This window comes from Scyliorhinus torazame, chromosome 1 (genome assembly GCF_047496885.1).
Source record: "Scyliorhinus torazame isolate Kashiwa2021f chromosome 1, sScyTor2.1, whole genome shotgun sequence".
NCBI classification, from domain to species: Eukaryota; Metazoa; Chordata; class Chondrichthyes; order Carcharhiniformes; family Scyliorhinidae; genus Scyliorhinus; species Scyliorhinus torazame.
This window is the reverse complement of record NC_092707.1, coordinates 27,685,010-27,709,852: the sequence shown is the minus strand read 5'-3', so window position 1 is coordinate 27,709,852 and position 24,843 is coordinate 27,685,010. Positions and strand designations below refer to the sequence as shown.

Below are 24,843 nucleotides of genomic sequence, written 5' to 3'. Positions count from 1 at the left end.
AAAAGTCTATCCGTGAATATACCTTGTGAACATGGGAGAAAAATGAGAACTCCTTACTCCTAGGCCTAATAAATCTCCAGGGGTCTACTCCTCCCATCTGCTCCATGAAGTCCTTGAGCACCCTGGCCGCTGCCGGCCTCCTCCCGGTCCTGGACCTCGACCGGTCCAGCCCTGGATCAAGCACCGTATTGAAGTCTCCCCCCATTACCAACTTTCCCGCCTCCAGGTCTGGGATATGCCCCAACATACGCCTCATAAAGTTTACATCATCCCAGTTCGGGGCGTATACGTTCACCAGAACCACCGCCTCCCCTTACAATTTGCCACTCACCATCACATATTTACCCCCACTATCCGCCACTATGGTCTTTGCCTCAAACAGTACCCGTTTCCCCACTAAGATAGCCACCCCCCTATTCTTCGCATCTAAGCCCGAATGAAACACCTGCCCCACCCATCCTTTACGTAGTCTGACCTGGTCTATCAGTTTCAGATGCGTCTCCTGCAACATAACCACATCTGCCTTTAATTTCTTTAGGTGTGCGAGTACCCGTGCCCTTTTAATCGGCCCGTTCAGCCCTCTCATGTTCCACGTGATCAGCCGGGTTGGGGGGCTCTTTACCCCCCCCCCCCTTTGTCGACTAGCCATCCCCTTTTTTAACCCAGCTCCTCACCCGGTTCCCACGTAACTGTATATCCCACCGACAGTGCCCCCCCCCCGTCTCGACCACCCCGTCCCATAACAGCTCCCCCTTCTCCTTAGCAGCAGCAACCCAGTTAACTCCTCCCCCCCACCCCCCCTCTGCTAGATCCCCCTCTAGCGTAGTTGCACCCCCCATGTTGCTCCCAGAAGTCAGCGAACTCTGGCTGACCTCGGCTTCCCCCTTTGCCCTCGGCCCCTCACTGTGCGAGGCCCCCTCCTTCCTGCGTCCCTGTTCCCGCCACAATTACCATAGCGCGGGAGCAAAGCCCACGTTTCCCACTCGGCCCCGCTCCTAATGGCGCATTTCCCTTCTCCTTCTCCTTTCCTTCCCACCGGCGCCCACAGTTCCTCATACTCCCCCCCACCCCCCCAACGAGGGGAAGAGAGAAAAGTTACAGGGTCGAAGAATTAACAAATTGAAAAATCATCCCCCCCCTTCCCCTTCCTCGCCCCACGTAATCACCCCACCACTTTATCCCAGAAGCTCTTTCTCTCGCCAGACTATTCCAGCTTCTCGTCCACAATGAATGTCCACGCCTCTTCTGCCGTCTCAAAGTAGTGGTGCTTCCCTTGGTGTGTGACCCACAGTCTCGCCGGTTGCAACATTCCAAATTGAACCTTCTTTTTGTGACGCACCGCCTTAGCCCGATTGAAACTTGCCCTCCTTCTCGCCGCCTCCGCACTCCAATCCTGGTATACGCGGATCACCGCGTTCTCCCACCTACAGCTCCGAGTTTTCTTCGCCCATCTGAGGACCGTCTCTCTGTCGTTGTAGCGGAGAAACCTCACCACTATAGCTCGAGGTATTTCTCCAGCCTTTGGTCTTCGCGCCATAACTCGATAAGCTCCCTCCACCCCCAAAGGGCCCGTCGGGGCCTCCAATCCCATTAGCGAGTGAAGCATCGTGCTTACATATGCCCCGACGTCCGCCCCCTCTGCGCCTTCGGGAAGACCCAGGACTCTTAAATTCTTCCTCCTCGAATTATTCTCCAGTGCTTCCAACCTCTCCACACACCTTTTGTGCTGTGCCTCGTGCGTCTCTGTCTTCACCACCAGGCCCTGTATTTCATCTTCGTTTTCAGCAGTGTTTGCCTTCACGACCCGAGGCTCCAGCTCCTGGGTCCTCTGCTCCTCCTTTAGCCCTTCAATCGCCTGTAATATCGGGGCCAACACCTCCTTCTTCAACTCCTTCTTCAGCTCTTCCACACAGTGCCGCAGGAACTCTTGTTGCTCCGGGCCCCATAACAAACGGCCACCTTCCGACGCCATCTTGCTTCGAGCTTCCCTTCCTTGCCGCTGCTCCAGAGGATCTTCTGCAATCCGGCCGCTATCCTCTCCTTTTTCCATGTGTATCCGGGGGGATTCCCTTCTAGTTTACCGCACAGTGATTTTGGCCGTTTAAATTGCCGTTGGGGCTCCTATCAAGAGCCCAAAAGTCCGTTCCAACGGGAGGTGCCGAAACGTGCGACTCAGCTGGTAATTGCCGCACCCGGAAGTCCCATTAATTAATATATTTAAGTAAGAAGTCTTACCACACCAGGTTAAAGTCAACATAGAAAGCATCCTATCGGGCTGCATCACAGCCTGGTATGGCAACTGCTCAGCCCAGGACCGCAAGAAACTTCAGAGAGTCGTGAACACCGCCCAGTCCATCACACAAACCTGCCTCCCATCCATTGACCCCGTCCACACCTCCCGCTGCCTGGGGAAAGCAGGCAGTATAATCAAAGATCCCTCACACCCGGCTTACTCACTCTTCCAATTTCTTCCATCGGGCAGGAGATACAGAAGTCTGAGAACACGCACGAACGGACTCAAAAACAGCTTCTTCCCCACTGTCACCAGACTCCTAAATTACCCTCTTATGGACTGACTTCATTAACACTACACCCTGTATGCTTCATCCGATGCCAGTGCTTATGTAGTTACATTGTATATGTTGTGTTGCCCTATTATGTATTTTCTTTTATTCCCTTTTCTTCTCATGTACTTAATGATCTGTTGAGCTGCTCGCAGAAAAATACTTTTCACTGTACCTCGGTACACGTGACAATAAACAAATCCAATCCAATCCAATCCAAACATGTTTGTTTCAAACACTAGCTTTTGGAGCACTGCTGGTGAGGAAGGAGCTGCGCTCCGAAAGCTAGTGTTTGAAACAAACCTGTTGGACTTTAACCTGGTGTTGTGAGACTTCTTACTGTGCTCACCCCAGTCCAACGCCAGCATCTCCACATCATGAATATATTTAAAGTGAGACAGACAGATTTTTTGATTGCCCAGTAAATTGGGATAGGGTGGAAACATGGAGTTGAGACAGCCACTCATGCATGATCGTATTGAACGATGAAGCAGGTCTGAGGGGCCAAATGGTCTACACATGCTCCTTATGGCCTTAATTTCAAATCATACATGTTTTACAACTATATATTGCTACATACACCCACCGCTAGCACGTCATTCTGCAGGCAGGCAGGATAGCTTGTCAACAATTGAAATTACATGTTTCACTAGCATAATGCGTTTTTATTCCTCACACACTGACGTGTATCTGGCTTATTGACATGAAAGTCCTGTGCTTACTGTTCTAGTATTTACACCCTAGTCACTACATTCCGATTATTCCATTGTGTTGTGGATTTAGACAATTCATGAAATATTCAGACTGAAATGAATTGCGTCAAATTTCTGGAACTATTTATATCTGAGACTGCGAGTTATTTAAGAAAGCACTGCAGCTTCTGTTCAAAGCCAACAGGTACCAATCCCGGCCCTGTGTTTAGCTGCCGGTTGATTTGGAGAGATCAAAATCGGAAATTGGGACCAAAATAAGCAATCAGCTTCCTGAGTGGCAATGTGATGAAGTTAGTTAGGCACAATCAGTGGTGATGATGCTCACTTCTTTGAACACAATTTTCAAACCATGGGTTAGCTTAGCAACAATTGCATCTGTCTAGTGCTTTTTTAAAAAAAACATTTTATTAAGGCATTTATAATTTTATAATAATAACAGTAAACAATACAAATACAAATACACTTCCGGATGAACCCTAGCATTGACCCTCTTCGGGCAAATTTATTTTCTCAAGTCTAAGAAACCAAGCCATGTTACTCAGCCAGATCTCTGAATTTGGGGGCTTGGAGTCCCTACACGCTAACAATATCCGTCTCCGGCCTACCAAGGAGGCAAAGGCCGGAGACGTCAGCCTCTCTCACCCCCTGGACTCCCGGATCTTCCGACACTCTGAAAATCGCCACCTCTGGACTCGGCGCCACCCTTGTCTTTAACACCGTGGACATGACATCTGTAAAACCCTGCCAAAATCCCCTAAGCTTCGGGCAAGCCCAAAACATATGGACGTGGTTTGCTGGCCCTCCCGCACATCTTGCACACCTGTCCTCTATCCAAAAAAACTCGCTCATCCGGGCCACTGTCATGTGTGCCCGGTGAACGACCTTAAATTGTATCAGGCTGAGTCTGGCGCATGATGTGGACGTGTTGACCCTGCTTAACGCATCCGCCCAGAGACCTGCCTCTATCTCTCCCCCTAACTCATCCTCCCATTTGTGCTTCAGCTCCTCTGTCTGCGTTTCCTCTGACTCCATGAGTTCTTTATAAATATCCGAAACTGTCTTGTGCTTTTGATGTGGAAAAACATCTCAAGGTGCGTCAATCGGGAAATGACGGGGCAGTTTTCAGATAAAGTTCTACTTGAGATGCAAAGTGAAGTTCCCTCAGCACTGCCCTAATACTCAGTCAAGAAAGAGCCCCCCCCCCCACCCCGCCAGTCTGATCTTGATCTTTTCTTGATTTGTCCTGTAGCATGCCAGTCCCCTTCCCCCCCCCCCCCTCTCAGAAAAGGATTATTACTCAGCCAGAAAGACCAGGAAAATAAAAAGCAACAGTAAAAATTGGGAGTGGAAAAAAAATGGAAGCGTAATAAGGAAGGTTCTACTTGTCACGAATAATGTTCTATTCTGGAAAATGCTCACCACAATGGAGAATTGTAGCAATAAGGTGTTGCCACAAGGCAGGGTCCTCAACATTTAAACCACACTTGAAGGGTCAGCGTTGTAGTTCAAACCCCTGCACTGCCTTTAGCACGGTTCAATGGAGCTCGATCACTGAAAATCTGACAACATGTAACAAACACATGGTGGTGATGTTGCAGGGATGCCAGATAACTCTAGACCTGTACACAAGGCCCAAATTGGTCTATGATTCTAAATGAGGCTATGTTGACCATGCATCGGTTTAGCTCATTTGGTTTTGAGTGACAGAAATCCTGCACATAGACCTGTGTGACCTTCTGAATTGTCAGCTTAACCCTGGAACCCAAAAGAGAGGATTTACAGAATGGAGAGGATAGAGAGAAAATTTAAGGTGCTATGTAAATTCAGGTTCTTGTTTGTTACCCTTCTGATCCCATTACTACATTCAGTAATACTTTATAGCAGACTCTAGTGTTCATATAGCTATTGTAACGTCTTGAGAACATTGCCTCCTCTGTACCTGTGCATTCTCTGTCCATAGAATATCCCACCCCCCACTTCCCACTTTGTTCCTTTTCCAGGGAGCTCCGGTTGGGGGCCACATCCTCAGCTACCTCCTGGAGAAGTCCAGGGTGGCCCATCAGAATCACGGAGAGCGGAACTTTCATATTTTCTACCAGTTGTTGGAGGGAGGCGAGGACGAATTACTTCGCTGGCTGGGCCTAGAACGCAATCCACTCCAGTACCACTACCTGATCCAGGTAAGGACAGGCAGCATCATCAGGTGAAGCATCCATCTCAGCTAGAGACTAGACACATGAGGACCTCCCCCGATACGTCTGCCCGAAGTGGCTCGTGCCTGAGCCAGGAGAGTGTTGCTGTCAACTCTGGCCGGAGAACACTCTTACACTTTCGCTATTAGTAGAATCGTAGGGAGTTTTTCAAAATTCATTCTTTCACTGATTGGCAAGGCCAGCGTTTGTCATCCATCCGTAATTGCCCTTGAACTGCTGCTCGCCAGATCATTTGAGAGGGCAGTGCAATGGGTCACATGTCAGCCGGTCCAGGTAAGGACAGTGGATTCCCTCCCCTGAAAAACATTCATGAACCAGAGCCAGCTGGGGTTTTGTGACAACCAATGACCATGCAGCTATCAGTTGAGTGACGTTCAATTCAAGATTTTTTAAATTAATTGAACTCAAATTCCATGCCTGCACATGGTAGGGTTTGAACTCCTGTCCCCATTACACATCAATCTAAGCTGCTAGTTTAATAGTCCAGTGACATTGCCACTGTGCCACCATCTCCTCCTAGTGGTTGAAGAGAGTAGAATAGATGTATTTAACTTGAAAAACGTATGAGGGAATTTACACAGCAGGAAATGGAGGACTATGCTGACAGTTAGATCAGGAAAGGCAGGAGGAGGCTAGAGTGGAACTTAAAGGGTGACCTCTTTCTGTGCCATGTATTCTATGCAATCAGCGCAGTGTAAAGAATGAATCCTGCTCCAAATGATTCCGTTTGCCACTGAACCTGTCAAAGTTTCAAATTTTAAAATCTGCATTGGGGAAAGGTGTTTAAATGTCGGAAGTCCTTAGAGAGCTAGAGTGTTCAGATTACACAGTATTTACAGGAGAGAAAAAGGCCATTGGGCCCGACAGATCCATTACTAACCCCTCAAGTTCATCTGTGCTTTCCACTATTTATTGTCCTGATTTGGTTGCATTTTCTGTTCTGCGTCTTTGCCACAAAGGGTTATTTTCTGCTGTCTCTCAATAGGGTGAGTGTGCCAAAGTGAGCTCCATCAATGACAAAAGTGGCTGGAAGACTGTTCGAAAAGCATTGTCTGTGATTGACTTCACTGACAACGACATTGATGTGAGTTACTTTACAAATTAATTCTCGGGGTGTGACTGGGACAATTGGGAAGGCTGCGTGCTCAGGTTATCTTTGAGGAGGTGGGGGTGAGCTACCTTATTGAACTGCTGCAGTCACTGTGGGGACGGTACTCCCACAGCCATCTTACGTAGGGGTTCCAGGACTTTGATTCAGCAATGATGATGGTATGGCAGTGGTGATATACGCTCAAGTCGAGGTGTTGTGTGATTGGAGGAGATATTGGAGGTGATGGGGTTTGGCATGCAACAGCTGCCAAGGTTCTACAAGAGGAAAGGTTTGGTGTGCTGCTGCTCATCTGCTAGGGCCTTGGTCTGAATACTCGGTTTGGGAGACTTAAGTTCTTCTGCCTGAGTAGAATCATGAGGAGTGCCGCCCAGCAGCGATGTCCACTCCCTTGCCATGCAAATTTATGCATGGCGGGGAACTTGCGGGATTCAGTTGGAATCCCGTTATCGGGCTGCCATTTTGAACATGCGGCCTGATACCAAGGTTCGGCGGTGAGCCCCCTCCAATGCAAGTCCTGCCACCCCCCAACTGACAAGGAGGGGCATCCTCCTCCCTCCCATCACCACCATGGGAATTAGTGTCCCCCCCCCACAGCACACATGCATGAGGGTGACCCAATCTTGCCCCACCAGCCCTCCATCAGACGTCACCATATCAGAGACCCCCGTCAGAAAACCCCCATATCATTGACCCCCCCCATCAGAGACCCCCCATATCAGTGACCCAACGTTTCAGAGATCCCCCCTATCAGTGACCCCCCTATCAGAGACCCCCACATCAGAGACCCCCACATCAGAGACCCCCCACATCAGAGACCCCCATTGGTCACTCCTGCCTGGAAGCTAACGCGCAGTCCAGACAGAAACCAGCCCCTTATACCCGCTGCTTCAGACAGAAGTGTTGAAAGCAGCAGCTGTTACTTCATAGAAAGCCAAAACATAACACGAGGCTTTAAACCCCTTCAGATCCATTGATCTGCGAGACTTCTATTCACTTTCAAAGAGAAATAGCTTTTAGTAGGCTGTAACTGACAGGATAAACCTTCCAGACAGCCAGGAGTCTGGATTATTTATCTTCATTTCCCTTCACGCTTGAATAATAATAATATAATAATAATCTTTATTGTCACAAGTAGGCTTGCATTTACACTGCAATGAAGTTACTGTGAAAAGCCTCTAGTCCCCACATTCCGGTGCCTGTTTGGGTACACAGAGGGAGAATTCAGAATGTCCAATTCACCTAACAGCACGTCTTTCGGGATTTGTGGGAGAAAACTGGAGCACCCGGAGGAAACCCACGCAGACACGGGGAGAACGTGCAGACTCCGCACAGACAGTGACCCAAGCTAGAAATCGAACCTGGGACCCTGGAGCTGTGAAGCAACAGTGCTAACCACTGTGCTACCCTGCTGCCCTGTATGCATTTCAGGCACCCTGCCGTGAAGTAAACCACAATGTTTCTAAACATCTTGGAGACAAGTGCTTACATTTCCTCCTTTTCTCAGCAGAAAGCACTTAAATTCTTTTGATGTGGTGGTCATAGTTAGATAAAGGGCGCGATTCTCTGAAATGGAGACAAAGTCCTGACGCCGGAGTGAAAACCGGAGTGTTTCACTCCGGCGTTGAATCCCGCTCCCAGCCCCCTATTATCCCGCCCCCCGGGGGGCTATGAGCAGCGTCGCGTATTTTATGTGCGCTGGGCCTTGGCGCTGCGTAACAAGCGGCGTCGCGTCAATGACGCGGCCGTCGTCGCGTAAATGACGTTGCCCGCGCATGCGTGGTTGCCGTCCTCCCCGAGGCCGCCCCGCAAGAAGATGGCGGATGGATCTTGCGGGGCAGCGGAGGAAAGGAGGTCCTCCTTTAGAGAGGCCGGCCCGCCGATCAGTGGGCACCGATCGCGGGCTTGACCCCATCGGAGGCACCCCCGGTGCAGGAACCCCCCTCCCCCCCTCCACAGGCCGCCCCCTCAGCGTTCCCGCGCAGTTCCCGTCGGCAGCGACCAGGCGTGGACGGCGCCGGTGGGAACCTGTCGTGTTGGGGCGGCCGCTCGGCCCATCTGGGCCGGAGAATCGCCGCTCGGCCTTTTGCAAACGGCGAGCGGCGATTCTCCGAGTGGCCAGGTGTGATTCTCGCGCCGCTGGTTTGGGGGGGGTTGAGAATCGTGTGCGGGTGTCGGGGCATCGGGGCGCCGTGGCGGGACTCCCACCTGGCATGGGGCGGGATGATTCCGCCCCTTGCAGTTTTTGGGTGTTCTATCCCTCAAGCCTTACCATCAAGAATAAATAAACTATTCATTCACCTCATTGGGGAATTTGGTTGTGTGCAAAAAAGGTTGCTGCATTCATTTACGTACCAAAGGGACTGAACTTCAAAGTAAGTCATTGTATGATGCCTTTGAACATCCTGGTAGACTGTCTAAAACCCAGAAATAGCACCAATAAATCCTAATGACTAATATCTGTGCCAAAGTTATCAGATTCCATGTCTTGACAATGCCAAGTCAATGTCAGTTTTGATGACTAATTCTCTGACTCAATTCATGATTTATTTATGTGCATATTGCTAACTTGCCTTTGTGTACCAGGACCTGTTAGGCGTTATAGCGAGTGTTCTGCACCTGGGAAACATTCAGTTCAGTGCGGATGGCCAAGGACACGCCAACATCACGATTGACAAGGAAATCCGATGGATCTCCAAGGTAACAATGATAGGAGAGAAACTATTTCCTCTGATGAAGGAGTCCCAAACATGACCTTAAAATCAGAACTAGGCCATTCAGGAACAATGCCAAACTGTCAAGAAATTCTTAGATAAAGTATAGTAAGCACCTCAAGGTCTTGAACCCATAAGCTCTGGATTGAAGTTCCACTCCCGAACTTTGTGACCAATCAAGGTGCTTTCATAATGCAGCCAAACAACTTGAGGATCAACTTGTAAACCCATCCAACACATGCCAAGGGCAGGTGGTAAGAGCGGGTGGTGAGAGCGGGAGAGATTCCAGGTAGAACAAGTGATGAAGTAAATTGGAGCCTCTCCCATCACCGTCCACAGCTCCAGGCTGCAATCTGCATCGAAGCATGCATGTTACCACGGTAACCTGAACTCTCAGTTCATGCTGGGATGGATTCAGGACCTGCCTCCTTGCCCTCCCCATGGTGGAGGATGTGCCTGGTGTGTGTTGGACTTACCTTTGGCCAGAGAACTCAAGAAGAAGTGGAAATATCTGCCCAAGAAACTGTTAAGGCGTGGTCAATGGAACATTTCAAAACTGAGATTTTGAGATTTGTTTTAGGCAAGGGTATTACGGATTACAGTTTCATGATGGGTAGATGGAGTTAAGATACAGACTAGTGGTGATCTAGCTGAATGCTGGAACATGGTTGAAGAGTTGAATTCCTGTTCTTATGTTCCGATGTAAAGGGGCTATGTGGTGTTTCTATGATTTTTAAAATATTATTTTACGGTTTCTGGCTAGACCTGCATTTATTGCCCATCCCTAGTTGCCCTTGAGATGGTGCTGAACTGACGTCTTGAACTGCTGCAGTCACTGAGGTGTAGGTGCAACTACAGTGCTGTTAGGGAGGGAATTTCAGAATTTTGACCCAGCGACAGTGAAGGACGGCGATATATTTCCAAGTCAAGATGGTGAGTGACTTGGAGGGGAATCTCAAGGCGGTGGGGTTCCCAGGTATCTGCTGCTCTTGTCCTTCTAGATGGTAGTGGTTGTGGGTTTGGAAGGCGCTGTGAGTTCTTGCAGTGTATCGTGTAGATGGTACACACGGCTGCCACCGTTTTTCGGTGGTGGAGTGAGTGAATGTGTGTGGAAGGAGGAGCAATCAAGCGGGCTGCACTGCCCTCAGTTACACCATCCTAAGAGCCACCGCTCGATCGCCTGAGAGCCCCACTCCCTTAGGATTGTTACCACAGGAATTGAACCAAGAGAATTTTTATAAAAGCTGTGCGATTCGCCTCTTTATGGTGTCTTTGTTTTTGCAGCTGCTGGGTGTGCATGTCTTAGTCCTGCAGGAAGGTTTAACGCACAAGAGGATTGAAGCCAAAGCAGAGGAGGTACGAAGGGAAAGCCTCAGAAACTCTTGCTGGGACTTACGAGGGTAGCAGTGAGAGGAAAACTGCAACCTTAAGTCCGCCTGAAGGAATATTAAATGCTGAAAGGATATGAAAATGTAGCCCAGGCTGCCTATGATGACTTTATGGGTAACTGAGAGCAGGAAGGCTCCAACTCTCGGGGACAGTGATAGTAAGACCTGGGGAGGTGTAAAATGATCCACCGGCCCTGCTCCTGATCACTGTCCAGGGAGACACTTCTGCAAAGTGCTCAGTTGAGATGCTCTCCTCACTCGACAGCCTTCACTGCCATGTTCAGACCAAGAACATGCATCAGATATCAGAGAGCAACTGAGCAATCAGACTCAACATGAGTTAGCGCCTCTGAGAGGGGTAGGGAGGAAAGAGGAGGGGGAAAAATGGGCCTCCGTCAGAAATGAGGTCTATTCATGAATAGGACACTGCTATTCACAATAATAAATGCACCATGGTCAAACAAATTCACTACGGTGAACTCTAATTATGAATTTCCCTTCCCATTACCCGAACCTACACTAGGTTCCAAATGCTATTTGTATAGGAACACATCGCAAGATGCATAAGGACAAGAAAACCATTCCATTAAATTTAGGCCATCATTTGAACACCCTGACATTCTTCTCCTCCACCCATCTCAATATCCAACTGCTTCCCAAAGGATTTCAAGGTTTTTGACTTCAGTACCTGTTGCCACGTGGGGAGGCCGTGGCGCAGCGGTATTATGACTGGACTAGTATTCCAGAGACCCAGGGTAATGTTCGCGGGACTCAGGTTCAAATCCCACCACAGCAGATGGTGAAATTTGAATTCAATAAAAATTTGGATACAACTGATTGTTGTAAAAACCCATATTTTCATGGGCAATAAATGCTGCCCACATCCCGCTCCTCCAGGCTCCACAGTCAGGCATCTTTCTTATCTTCTTTCTTCAGGCTTACTTTCCCCTAAATGCGGGCAAAACAATCTTTGAACAGGTGTGAGGTGCTTATTTGCACAACGCCTGCTTCGGTCATGAGGAAATATGAAGTGTGATTCACCTCTGGTTGGTAATGTGTGCCCACTCCTGTCCACCTTCAGTAACTCAGAGCTGCGTGGACCATTGGCTAGGCTCAGGATTTCCCAACCTTTCCCATGGCTGAGTTCCTTGAAGCCATGGATACGCTGCATGGCCAAAGAGTCATCCTTGCAACCCGAGCTTATTTGATGGCAACTGACCCTAGAAGTTTATGGTTGTTTTAAATTCAAATGTTTGTCAAATTTGCTGAGGGAGAGAAGAGATGAGGATAATAAAGAATAAAATCATCAAGGCAAAAAAATGCTGAACTGCTTAAATTAATTTCTGGTGTTTTTCAAAGGTTTTGAGTCCTCTGAGTGTTGAACAAGCATTTTGTGCTCGTGATGCATTAGCAAAAGCTATCTATGGACGGACTTTTACTTGGCTCGTTAACAAGATCAACGAGTCACTAGCCAATCAGGTAAGGAGGCATCTCATTTTGTGAACAAAGTACATCTTTTAATTAATTTATTGTGTCATTCAATGAGTCGTGTGTCAGAGTTGAGGAAAGGAACACTTTTCTACTATGAGTGGACTGTCGGGATTGAGCACCCCGCTCTGGTGGGAGGTGCTGAATAATGCAGCCTAAAATTTAGTCTGGTACAGAGTTATACACCTTCTAATCTGATACAGAGTAATGCATCCTCAAATCAGATGAAGACTATTGCAGCCTCTAATATGAAGGAGAGTAATGCAGGTGTCTTGAATCTCAACCTTTATCTACTTTCAGTTATATGCACGGGAAGAATGCCAGCCGGCACCCAGGTGGCAGTGCCAGGGTGCCATGCTGGCAGTGCCAGGGTACCACTCTTTCCAAAGGGCATGCAGCTGGCGGCCTCCGATCCCCCTCAAGTGCCGTTCTCTCTGGTCCCCGTTTGTGGGGACCAGCAGTGAACGGCGCTCGCCCGTAAGATTCAAATCGCGATGGCTCGCGAGATCACGGGTAGATCCGGTAAGGCATGGTGAGCCAGGTAAATCCTGGACGATGGATCTCGCGACATCTACCGGCCGCGCCTCGCCATTTTTCGGGTGCAACTAAATGTCAATTCCTAGGCCCTGATTTTTAGCTCCGAGTCAGTTTCTGGTCAGTGATCAGTTGATTCTGGTTTGCTTTTTGTGTGTGTAGGACCCAAGCAGAAAAACAGTGATTGGTCTGTTGGATATCTATGGATTTGAAGTTTTTGATGTCAACAGGTAAGAACCTCATAATAATAATTTTTACTGCCACAAGTAGACTTACATTAACACTGCAATGGAGTTCCTGTAAAAAGCCCCTAGTCGCTACATTCCTGTACACAGAGGGAGAATTCAGAATGTCCAATTCACCTAACAGCACGTCTTTCGGGGCTTGTGGGAGGAAACCGGAGCATCCGGAGGAAACCCACGCAGACACAGGGAGAACGTGCAGACTCCACACAGACAGTGATCCAGGCCGGAAATCGAACCCAGGACCCTGGAGCTGTGAAGCAACAGTGCTAACCACTGTGCTACTGTACCGCACTTGTGTGCACCGTGTCATTTCTGAAGGACATCAAGATATCTTCCTGCTTTTCTTTCATCACAGTTATTTTAGTCTTGAGTTAAGGCGGAGGTAGCCGAATTGGCTCATGTTCTACTTCACTTAGCTTAACCAAATTTCCACAAAACAGCCTAGCCTGCTCCTTACATTTCAAATGGTTTACATGGGCATTCTGGCCGAATAACAGTGAATTCTGCTATTAACCCAGTCACTATTTATTGCCAATCATAGAATCCCTACATGGCAGATGGAGGCCATTCAGCCCATCGTGTCTGCACCGACCCTCCAAAAAGAACAATTAAACAGAATTGACATCAGCTCATGACATGATATGGGCACTTCGGAATTATTTTCCCATCATACACCACACTCGATTCTGCTTTCCATTAAAGTCTCTGAAAGAGAAAATCTATAAAATGGGTGGTCAGTTGGACATCACCCACCTTGCACCATCACCCCTAAGTTAAAGATAACTCCTAGTGACTCCAATTTGTACAAGTAGCTTTACAAAGTGACAATTTTAGTCAGAGAACTAAACTCCTGAGCAAATATTGGAGTCCTGTGCCGGGGGGGCTTGTGAAATTATCACCCGGCTTTTTTGGTTAATCAGGCCACGAGGACTCTCAATTTCAATTTCCAACAAACAGGAAGTCCGCAATCCTGTTCGAAGACTGAGGTAAGCTTTTGAACCTTTGACCTCTGACCCTCGAGTTCAAGGCTAGCCCAGATGCCAGTGCTCAATACTTCCACGGTGGATTAGAGCCCCGCCCGTTAACCTGTGGAGGCTAAATTTGAATCTGACCTAGTGAGATGCAATGGTGGGGCGGGGTGTTGCCTGCTTGTTATAGTGAAGATTAAAATTGCACCTCTCAAAACACCCAGCTCGTGTGTCAATGGTCAGTCAGTTGGTAGCACACTTGTTTTTGAGTCATAAAATTCCGGGTTCAAATGCAACTCCAGGATTTGAGCACGAAACGCAAGGTTGATATGCAAGTGTGTCTTTCTTTATTGCCCATGAATTCCTGGCAGATTCCTATTTGCATTTTCACTTCAGATACTCCCAATAGGTGCGGGGTTAATGGGGGGGGGGAGGGGGATTTTCAGCCGGCGTCACCCTCAGAGAGAACAGCGACATGATCGGAAGATCCGCAGAGAATCACGTTTCCCAATATTCCCCATCCCCGTCAGTGACGTCATAAGGTTCATGGAGTTGACTAAATGTTAGTATCATTAACCAGCCCCCCCACCACATGAAACCCCCACCCCCCACTCACTGAATCTTCAAACTTTGACGACGTTGACGCGAGAGTTACAACAACCTGGCAGTGCCAACCTCTGCCGGGGGCAGTGCCAAGAGACCTTCGTGGGAGGCCCCATAGTGGGGGGGAGGGGTTCTATTTATGCGTGGTTGAGGGGAGGGAGAGCGGGAGGGGGGGGGGGGGGGGGGGTGGAATGAGGGGGTAACTTGCAGCCACAGAGGGGAGCAGGAAGTGAGGGGGGGGGGGGAATGTCGACAATACGTCTGTGGTGGAGTGGGGGGAGCCCCGATGATTATCAGAGGGTGGCGGGAGCCCCCCCAGTGATTGTCCATGGGGAGCCCCTGAGGATTGTCAGGTGAGGGGGTGGGGAGTGGGGTGCCCCCGATGTCTCTGTGGTTGGTGGGTGGGGGGGGGAGTTGTTGTTCACTTCTGATTGGGGTGCCCTTTAAAGATGGGGGCTGGATCCCTGTGGAGTCGTGCGCCAGATCTCTCAGGCCCCGCCCTGCAAGAGTGATGGTGTAAACCCCACACACTCATTTTTATTGCTCAGAGATGATCTGGAGAGTAAACGGCTCTGTGCAACTAGAGATCTACACGCCCGTTTTCAGTCTGAGCCTGACACATTTGAAAAATATAGTAGGATTCCGCCCAATGTGTTGCTTTTTCTGGTGCGCTTTGCTGGTGAATATCCAATTATCTTAATACAAGTGACATATGTACGGTACAACAGTGCAATGTGTGTCCTATCAATAATCTATTGAACATGGACACCTGTGTATACATCACTTCTCATGATAAATTCATTGTAGGATTAACTGTAACCATTGCACCTTTAATGCCTTCCCATTAATACTCGCATCATTCTGAAGCTCAGGAATACTTGACTCCTGGGCAGTCGGGGGAAAGGAGTACCCAACAACTTGTGGCAGCAACCCACAGGCTGGGGAGAGGGGAAAACAATTAGTTTGAACTTTTTATTTTGCTGAACATAATCGAGTGATACACCTGGAAAATGTACATCTGTGGACTTCAGCTAAGGTTTAGTTGTGCTGGCCCCCAATGTCAAATAGCCTGCCACCCAATAACCAGGGGTCTCGCGCTTTATAACCAGCCACTGCAGCAAAACGCTAGAGGTCAGCGTGAACAAGCATGTCAGGAAAGGAAGGGAGGAATGGGAAGGGGTACAGCTGAAAATACACATACACACACACACATGCACACACACGCATACACACACACACACGGACAAATACACAGACACACACAACATGGACACACACAAATACACACAAGATGCACGATCAATTGCACAAAGTCTAAAGTTGGGGACAACTGTGGCTTTATTACAGTCAGATGTGTGGCCTCCTGCTGCAGCTGGCGAAATGGCAGGGCACTGGAGGTCATACATATTTATACAGTTCTCCTTGGGCGGAGCCAGCCGGCAGGAGCTACCGGCGAACCTGTAGTGCAGGTCCTACCTTACATCTCCAATTACAGTGGTTCACCACATTCACCCCCTGTTAAAAATGAGTCCGGTGGGGGTGACGTGAAACTATATACAAGCAGTGCAATTATGTACAGTGGTAGGGAAAGAAAAGTCCATGTTGACGGTCCGGAGTCCGTCAAAGGTTCAGCCAGTCCGGTGCTTTGGTGCTTCGTTGGGAGCGGCGTAACGGTGGTGGCAAAGTCGGTGCTGGCGGTGGTGGAGGTGGCACCGATGGCGGTGGTGGCGGTGCTGATGCTGGCCAGTCATTGGGGATCTCCGGGAGCGTGCCGAAGACCTCTTTGTCCTCTTGTGTGGAAAAGGGGGAGGGGGGGTGGTCAGTTGGGGTCAATATTGGCGGCGCGGTGGGGGGGGTGTGTTGGGGTGGAACCTGACGGTGCCAGGTCCCTGAGTGAGACAGTATCTTGGCTGCCGTCGGGGAACTCAACGTAGGCATATTGAGGATTGACGTGGAGTAGGTGACCCCCGGGTGACAAAGGCTGTCGTGTAGGGCCCGGTGTTGGTCCACTTGTGTGCTGGCACATGTACCTCGGGAGAGGGTTCTGGGGGCTCGTTGAGTTTACCGGGGCGATACAAGATCGCGTAATTATAGGTGGAGAGCTCGATTCTCCACCGCAAGATTTTATCATTTTGATCTTGCCCCGCTGTGTGTTATTGAACATGAAGGCTACCGACCGTTGGTCCGTAAGGAGAGTGAATCTGTTACCGACCAGGTAATGCCTCCAATGCCGCACAGCTTCAACGATAGCTTGGGCCTCCTTTTCGACGGATGAGTGTCGAATTTCAGAGGCACGAAGGGTGCGGGAAAAGAATGCCACGGGTCTGCCTGCCTGGTTTAGAGTGGCGGCAAGGGCGACGTCTGAAGCGTCGCTTTCTACTTGGAAAGGGAGTGATTCGTCCACTGCACGCATCCCGGCCTTGGCGATGTCTGCTCTGATGCGGACGAAAGCGTGTTGTGCCTCGGCCGCGAGGGGGAATTGGGTGGACTGAAAGGGTGGGCGGGCCTTGTCGGCATTAGTTTGGGATCCACTGAGCGTAGTAGGAAAAGAACCCCAGGCAGCGTTTGAGGGCCTTGGGGCAGTGGAGGAGGGGAAGTTCCATGAGGGGCGCATGCGGTCGGGGTCAGGCCCGAGAAGTCCGTTTTGGACTATATAGCCGAGAATGGCTAACCGGGTTGTGCTGAACACACACTTCTCTTTGTTGTAGGTCAGGTTGAGAAGAGTGGCAGTGCGGAGGAATTTATTGAGGTTGGCATCGTGGTCCTGTTGGTCATGGCCGCAGATGGTGACATTATCTAAGTGCGGAAAGGTGGCCCACAAACCGTATTGGGCGACCATTCGGTCCATCTCTCTTTGGAAGACCGAGACCCCATTTGTGACACCGAAAGGGACCCGAAGGAAGTGGTAGAGGCGACCGTCCGCCTCGAAGGCCGTGTATGGCCAGTCCGACTTCCGGATGAGGAGCTGGTGGTAGGCGGATTTCAGGTCAATTGTTGAGAAGACCTGGTACTGCGCAATCTGATTGACCATATCAGATATGCGTGGGAGGGGGTACGCGTCGAGCTGCGTGTACCGATTGATGGTCTGGCTGTAGTCCACGACCATCGTGTGTTTCTCCCCAGTTTTAACCACTACCACTTGGGCTCTCCAGGGCCTGTTGCTGGCCTCGATAATACCCTCCTTAAGCAGCCGCTGGACTTCGGGCCTGATGAAGGTCTTGTCCTGGGTGCTGTACCATCTGCTACTAGTGGCAACAGGCTTGCAATTCACAGTTAGATTGGCAAAAGGGGAGGGGGGATCGACCTTGAGGGTCGCGTGGCCGCAAACAGTAAGGGGGGTAAGGGCCCGCCGAATTAGAGGTTGAGGCTCTGGATGTTGCACTGGAAGTCCAGGCCCAACAGGAGTGCAGCGCAGAGATTAGGAAGGACATAGAGGTGGAAGTTACTAAATTCTACGCCCTGGACCGTGAGGGTGACTGTACAAAAGACTCGGATCGGGACGGAGTGGGATCCGGAGGCTAGGGAGATCCTTTGATTGGCAGGGTGGACCGCGAGGGAGCATTGCCTTACCGTATCTGGGTGAACGAAGCTTTCGGTGCTCCCTGAGTCCAGCAGGCCCGAGGTCGCGTAGCCGTTGATTTTAACCGTCGTCGACCCAGTTGTGGGGGTGACAGTGTGAGAGGGACAGTGTGAGAGGGACATGTGGGCCTGACAGTGTGAGAGGGACAGCTGTGGGGGTGACAGTGTGAGAGGGACTGTGTGAGAGGGACATGTGGGGGTGACAGTGTGAGAGGGACAGCTGTGGGGGTGACAGTGTGAGAGGGACAGTTGTGGGGGTGACAGTGTGAGAGGGACAGTGTGAGAGGGACATGTGGGTGTGAGAGGGACATCTGTGGGGGTGACAGTGTGAGAGGGACAGTTGTGGGGGTGACAGTGTGAGAGGGACAGTTGTGGGGGTGACAGTGTGTGAGGGAGATGTGGGGGTGACAGTGTGATAGGGACATGTGGGGGTGGCAGTGTGAGAGGGACAGTTGTGGGGGTGACAGTGTGAGAGGGACAGCTGTGGGTGTGACAGTGTGAAAGGGACAGTTGTGGGGGTGACAGTGTGAGAGGGACATGTCGGGGTGACAGTGTGAGAGGGACAGCTGTGGGGGTGACAGTGTGAAAGGGACAGTTGTGGGGGTGACAGTGTGAGAGGGACAGTTGTGGAGGTGATAGTGTGTGAGGGAGATGTGGGGGTGACAGTGTGAGACGGATAGTTGTGGGGGTGACAGTGTGAATGGGACAGTTGTGGGGGTGACAGTGTGAGAGGGACAGTTGTGGGTGTGATAGTGTGAGAGGGACAGCTGTGGGGGTGACAGTGTGAGAGGGACAGTTGTGGGTGTGACAGTGTGTGAGGGACAGTTGTGGGTGTGACAGTGTGAGAGGGACAGCTATGGGGGTGACAGTGTGAGAGGGACAGTTGTGGGTGTGACAGTGTGAAAGGGACAGCAGTGGGGGTGATAGTGCGAGAGGGACAGCTGTGGGGGTGACTGTGTGAGAGGGATAGCTGTGGGGATGACGGTGTGAGAGGGACAGCTGTGGGGGTGACTGTGTGAGCGGGATAGCTGTGGGGATGACAGTGCGTGAGGGACAGCTGTGGGGGTGACTGTGTGAGAGGGATAGCTGTGGGGATGACAGTGCGAGAGGGACAGCTGTGGGGGTGACTGTGTGAGCGGGATAGCTGTGGGGATGACAGTGCGAGGGGGACAGCTGTGGGGGTGACTGTGTGAGAGGGACAGCTGCGAGGGTGACAGTGTGAGAGGGTCATGTGGGGCAGTGACGGTGTGAGAGGGACAGCTGTGGGGATGACAGTGTGCGAGGGATAGCTGTGAGGGTGACAGTGTGAGAGGGACAGCTGTGAGGGTGAAAGTGTGAGAGGGACAGCTGTGAGTGTGACAGTGTGAAAGGTACATGTGGGGAAGTGACAGTGTGAGAGGGACAGCTGTGAGGGTGACAGTGTGAGAAGGACAGCTGTGGTGGTGACAGTGTGTGAGGGACAGCTGTGGGGGTGACAGTGCGAGAGGGACAGTTGTGGGGGTGACAGTGTGAGAAGGACAGCTGTGGTGGTGACAGTGTGTGAGGGACAGCTGTGAGGGTGAAAGTGTGAGAGGGACAGCTGTGAGCATGACAGTGTGAGAGGGACATGTGGGGAAGTGACAGTGTGAGAGGGACAGCTGTGAGGGTGACAGTGTGAGAGGTGATGCACGATCAATTGCACAAAGACGAGAATAGGATGTAATCAAGGCTTTATTACATTGAGATGTGTGGCTTCCTACAGCAGCTAACGAAATGGCTGCTGTACTGGGAGCACACATATTTATACTCCGCCTACTGGGCGGAACCAGCAGGCAGGGATCTACCCCCGTACCTGTAGTACAGGGGCCTTACCGTAAAGCACCTATATCAACATCCTATATATACAATATATACATCAGTGGTGACTACCACATTCACCCCCTGTTAAAAAAATAATTCCGGCGGGGGTGGTGGAGAACTATATACAGAAAGTTGTGTTTCAAAAGTACAGATAATATTACAAATTCAGGTGGTCCGGTGCCTTGATCTGTCATCGGGAGCGTCGCAGAGCTGGTGGCGATTCCGGTGTCGGTCTGGTCTTCGATGACTCTGGGAGCGTGCCGAAATCCTCTACATTCTCGGGCGTGGGCAAGGGGAGGACGGATTGTCCTGGGGCGGGGGTTGCGGCTGGGTGCACCGGGGGAGGGGAGTGTGGCGCCAGGCCGGAGGGGTGTGTGTGTGTGGAACCAGCTGGTGCCAGGTCCCTGAAGGAGACAGTACCTTGGCGGCCATCGGGGTACGCTACGTAGGCGTACTGCGGATTGGCGTGAAGTAGCTGTACCCTCTCAACCAATGGGTCCGCCTTGTGGAGTCGTCATGTCTACGGAGGAGAACGGGTCCTGGAGCTGCCAGCCATGTCTGTGGCGAAACCTCGGAGGTGGACTTCCTAGGGAAGGCAAAGAGACGTTCATGGGGGGTTTCATTAGTCGCAATGCACAGGAGTGACCAAATGGAGTGAAGTGCGTCGGGGAGGACTTACTGCCAGCGGGAGGCCGGGAGATTTCTGGACCGTAGGGGCAGCTGGACAGCCCTCCAGACCATCCCATTCTCCCAACCACCTGCCCGTTTCCCCGGGGGCAGTAGCTGGTCGTCCTGCTCAAGGCAATGCCCCTGTTGAGCAGGTACTGGCGCAGCACATCGCTCATGAACGACAGTGTGAGAGGAGAGGGGGTGGGGGTGACAGTGTGAGAGGGGAGGGTGTGGGGGTGACAGTGTGAGGGGGGAGGGTGTGGGGGTGACTGTGAGAGGGACATGTGGGGGTGACAGTGTGAGAGGGGAGGATGTGAGGCTGAGTGGAGAGTGCATGCGCATGGTGAAAGTCCCAGAGGAGTGGGACACTGAGGGTCAGGGGTCTGTCAGAAATCCTCAGCGCTCGCTTGGTGTTCTCTGCTTTCCAGTGCTTGATTCTGGAGAATTATGGAGCCATTCGAGTTTGGCTTTTGTATCCCTAGCAACTGAGCAGTAGCAGGGACATCGATGTGCCGCTGCACGTGGCCAGGAGCAGTATCCTGCAGAGGAGGGGGAGGCTGGGCCCAAAGCTGTTCCAGGAGCAGCACCACAGATGGTGCAAGTCGTAGGAGACTCTGCCGGCAGAGGGTTTCGGTGTCAGACATCCTACCACTGATGTTGGAGCTTAAGTGCCGGAGCAGATGGCATCTGTCCCAGGGACCGTGGACCACCTTTGCCATAACCTGCAAGAGCTGGCACCACATGGAATGGGACTGCACCCACTGCCTGTGGCCCTTAAATGTACCTCCGCTCTGAACTTCTATGTGAGCGGCTCATTTCAGGGCATCTCCCAGTCAATTGCACATAAAAGCCATAGATGCCTTTTATGTGAGAGCTTACATCTATATAAACGTGGACCAGGGCCAGGAGAGCCAAGACACCAGGGCCATGGAGTCTGCCAGCTTAGTTGGCACGTCCCAGGTGCAGGGTGTGATAGACTGCACCCACGTGGCCCTGCAGTCTCCATGGCATCATGTGGCACCATTCATGAACCGCAAGGGATTACACGCCCTCAATGTCCAACTCATTTCTTACCGCACAATGTGCATAATCCAGGCGTGTGCCCGTTTCCCGAGGAGTTTCCATGACAACTACATCTTGAGGTGCTCGCCGATCCCTGACATTTTTAAAAAATTTTAAATTATTTTTATTCAGATTTGTATCGAAACAAAATTTTTTACATAACCATTAACAACATTTAACAAAACAAGATGAACGCTAACATTATATAAAGAAAAAAAAAGAATATGCAGTGAATGAACATTCCCCCCCCCCCGGATTGCTGCTGCTGCTGACATTTTAATGCTCTCCTAGAAAGTCGAGGAACGGCTGCCACCTCCGAGAGAATGCCGTCATCGACCCTCTCAAGGCAAACTTTATTTTCTCAAGACTGAGAAACCCAGCCATGTCTCCAACCCAGGTCTCCACACTCGGGCGTTTCGAGTCCCTCCACATGAAAAGGATCCGGCTCCGGCTACCAGGGAAGCAAAGGCCTAAACCTCGGCCTCATTCGCTTCCTGAACACCCGTATCATCCGACACGCCAAAGATCGCTATCTCTGGACTCGGCACCACCCGCGTGTCCAGGATCTTGGACATTGCCTTAGCGAATCCCTGCCAGAATCCTTTGAGAGCTGGACATGCCCAGAACATATGGACATGATCTGCAGGGCTTCCCGCACACCTCGCACATTTATCCTCAACCCCAAATAACTTGCTCATTTTTGCTGCCGTCATGTGTGCCCGATGTACCACCTTAAACTGAATTAAGCTAAGCTTGGCACATGATGAGGAGGAATTAACCCTGCTTAGGGTATCCACCCACAGGCCTGCATCCAGCTCCCCGCCTAGCTCCTCCTCCCACTTGCCCTTAAGTTCCACCACCGGGGCTTCCTCCACTTCCTGCAGTTCTTGGTAGATGTCCAACACCTTCCCCTCCCCTACCCAGGTGCCGGAGACCACCCTATCCTGTATCCTACGTGGGGGTAGCAACGGAAATGCCATCACCTGTTTTTTAGAAAGGCGTGTACTTGAAGGTACCTGAAGGCATTTCCAGGGGGCAGATTAAATTTCTCCTCCAGCGCCTTCAAGCTGGGAAAAGCCCCGTCTATGAATAGGTCCCCCATCCTTTTAATACCTGCCCTATGCCAGCTTTGAAACCCTCCGTCTATCTTGCCTGGGACAAATCTGGGATTGTTGTGTATCGGGGTCCACACTGAGGCTCGGTCCACCTCCCTGAGCCTTTTCCACTGACCCCAGATCCTTAGTGCCGCTGCCGCCACCGGACTTGAGGAGTAGCGCGCCGGCGAGAACGGCAGAGGTGCCGTTACGAGTGCCCCTAAGCTGGTGCCTTTGCATGAGGCCGCCTCTAACCGCTCCCACGTCGACCCCTTCTCCATTACCCATTTCCTAATCATGGCTATATTAGCCACCCAGTAGAAGCTGCAAAAATTCAGCAGCGCCAGCCCCCGCCCCCCCAACCCCACCCAACTGCGCTCTAGAAACAATCTCTTTACTCACGGGGTCTTATTTGCCCAGACCCCCCCCCCCCCCCACTAGGCTGCTGCTGCTGGCTATCTATTTTCCCCCTAAAGTTCCGCTAGATAGCCGAGGAACGGATGCCACCGCCTGGTGAACCCTTGAGCCGATCCTCTCAGCGCAAACTTCATCCGCTCCAGTTTGATGAACCCCGCCATATCGTTTATCCAGGCCTCCACGCCGGGGGGTTTCGCTTCCTTCCACATGAGTAAGATCCTTTGCCGGGCTACTAGGGACGCAAAGGCCACAATATCGGCCTCTTTCGCCTCCTGCACTCCCGGCTCATCCGCTACCCCAAATATAGCTAACCTCCAGCCTGGCTTGACCCAGACCTTCACCACCTTCAAGATCACTCCCGCCACTCCCCTCCAATACCCCTCCAGTGCCGGACACGACCAAAACATATGTGTGTGGTTCGCCGGGCTTCCCCCGCACCTCCCGCATTTGTCCTCCACTCCGAAGAACCTGCTCAACCTCGCTCCCGTTATGTGTGCTCTATGCAGCATCTTAAATTGGATCAGGCTAAGCCTGGCACACGAGGAAGAGGAATTTACCCTGCTTAGGGCATCAGCCCACAAACCCTCCTCAATCTCCTCCCCGAGCTCTTCTTCCCATTTTCCCTTTTCTTTCTCCCGGTATATTTCGGACACTTTACCCTCCCCGACCCACCCCCCCGAAAGCACCCTGTCCTGGATCCCTTGTGTAGGGAGCAGAGGAAATTCCCTCACCTGTTGTCTCGTGAACGCTCTCACCTGCATATACCTAAAGGTATTCCCCAGGGGCAGCTCATACCTTTCCTCTAGCGCTCCCAAGCACGCAAACGTCCCATCTATAAATAAGTCTCCCACTCTCCTAATTCCTGCCCGATGCCAGCCCTGGAACCCTCCGTCCAACCTCCCTGGGGCAAACCTATGGTTGTTCCTGATCGGGGACAACACCAAGGCTCCCAACACACCCCTCTGTCGCCTCCATTGCCCCCAGATACTTAATGTTGCCGCCACCACTGGGTTTGTGGTAAACTTTTTCGGGGAGAGCGGTAGTGGCGCCGTCACCAGCGCTTTTAAGCTCGTTCCTTTGCAGGACGCCATCTCCAGCCTTTTCCACGCCGCCCCCTCTCCCTCTATCATCCACTTACGGATCATCGCCACGTTGACGACCCAGTAGTAGTCGCCCAAATTCGGCAACGCCAGTCCCCCTCTGTCCCTGCTATGTTGCAGGAACCCCCTCCTTACCCTCGGGGCCTTCCCTGCCCACACGAAGCTCATGATGCTCCTATCTATTTTTTTGAAAAAGGCCTTAGTGATCAATATAGGGAGACATTGAAACACAAATAGGAACCTCGGGAGGACCATCATATTAATCACCTGCACTCTGCCCGCCAGTGACAGCGGTTGCATATCCCATCTTTTGAAATCCTCTTCCATTTGCTCCACCAGCCGAGTCAGATTGAGTCTGTGTAAGGTTCCCCAGCTCCTGGCTATCTGAATCCCCAGGTATCGGAAGTTTCTTTCCACTCTCCTTAGCGGTAGGCCATCTATCCCTCTACTCTGGTCCCCAGGGTGTATCACGAAAAGCTCACTCTTCCCCATGTTAAGCCTATATCCCGAGAAATCTCCAAACTCCTTCAATATCTGCATAACCT

General features: G+C 51.1%; 1 protein-coding gene across 2 annotated transcripts in view; it reads left to right on the top strand.

Annotated features, from left to right (window-relative positions):
* Positions 1-24,843, top strand: part of myo1ha (myosin IHa) — a 153,696-nt gene that overhangs the window by 36,529 nt on the left and 92,324 nt on the right. For both annotated transcript variants that reach the window (XM_072478208.1, XM_072478122.1), the window contains exons 6-11: positions 5,278-5,457; positions 6,476-6,574; positions 9,185-9,298; positions 10,597-10,668; positions 12,060-12,179; positions 12,885-12,952. In XM_072478208.1, the coding sequence (XP_072334309.1) occupies positions 5,278-5,457; positions 6,476-6,574; positions 9,185-9,298; positions 10,597-10,668; positions 12,060-12,179; positions 12,885-12,952 (653 nt within the window). The remainder of the gene's footprint in view (positions 1-5,277; positions 5,458-6,475; positions 6,575-9,184; positions 9,299-10,596; positions 10,669-12,059; positions 12,180-12,884; positions 12,953-24,843) is intronic.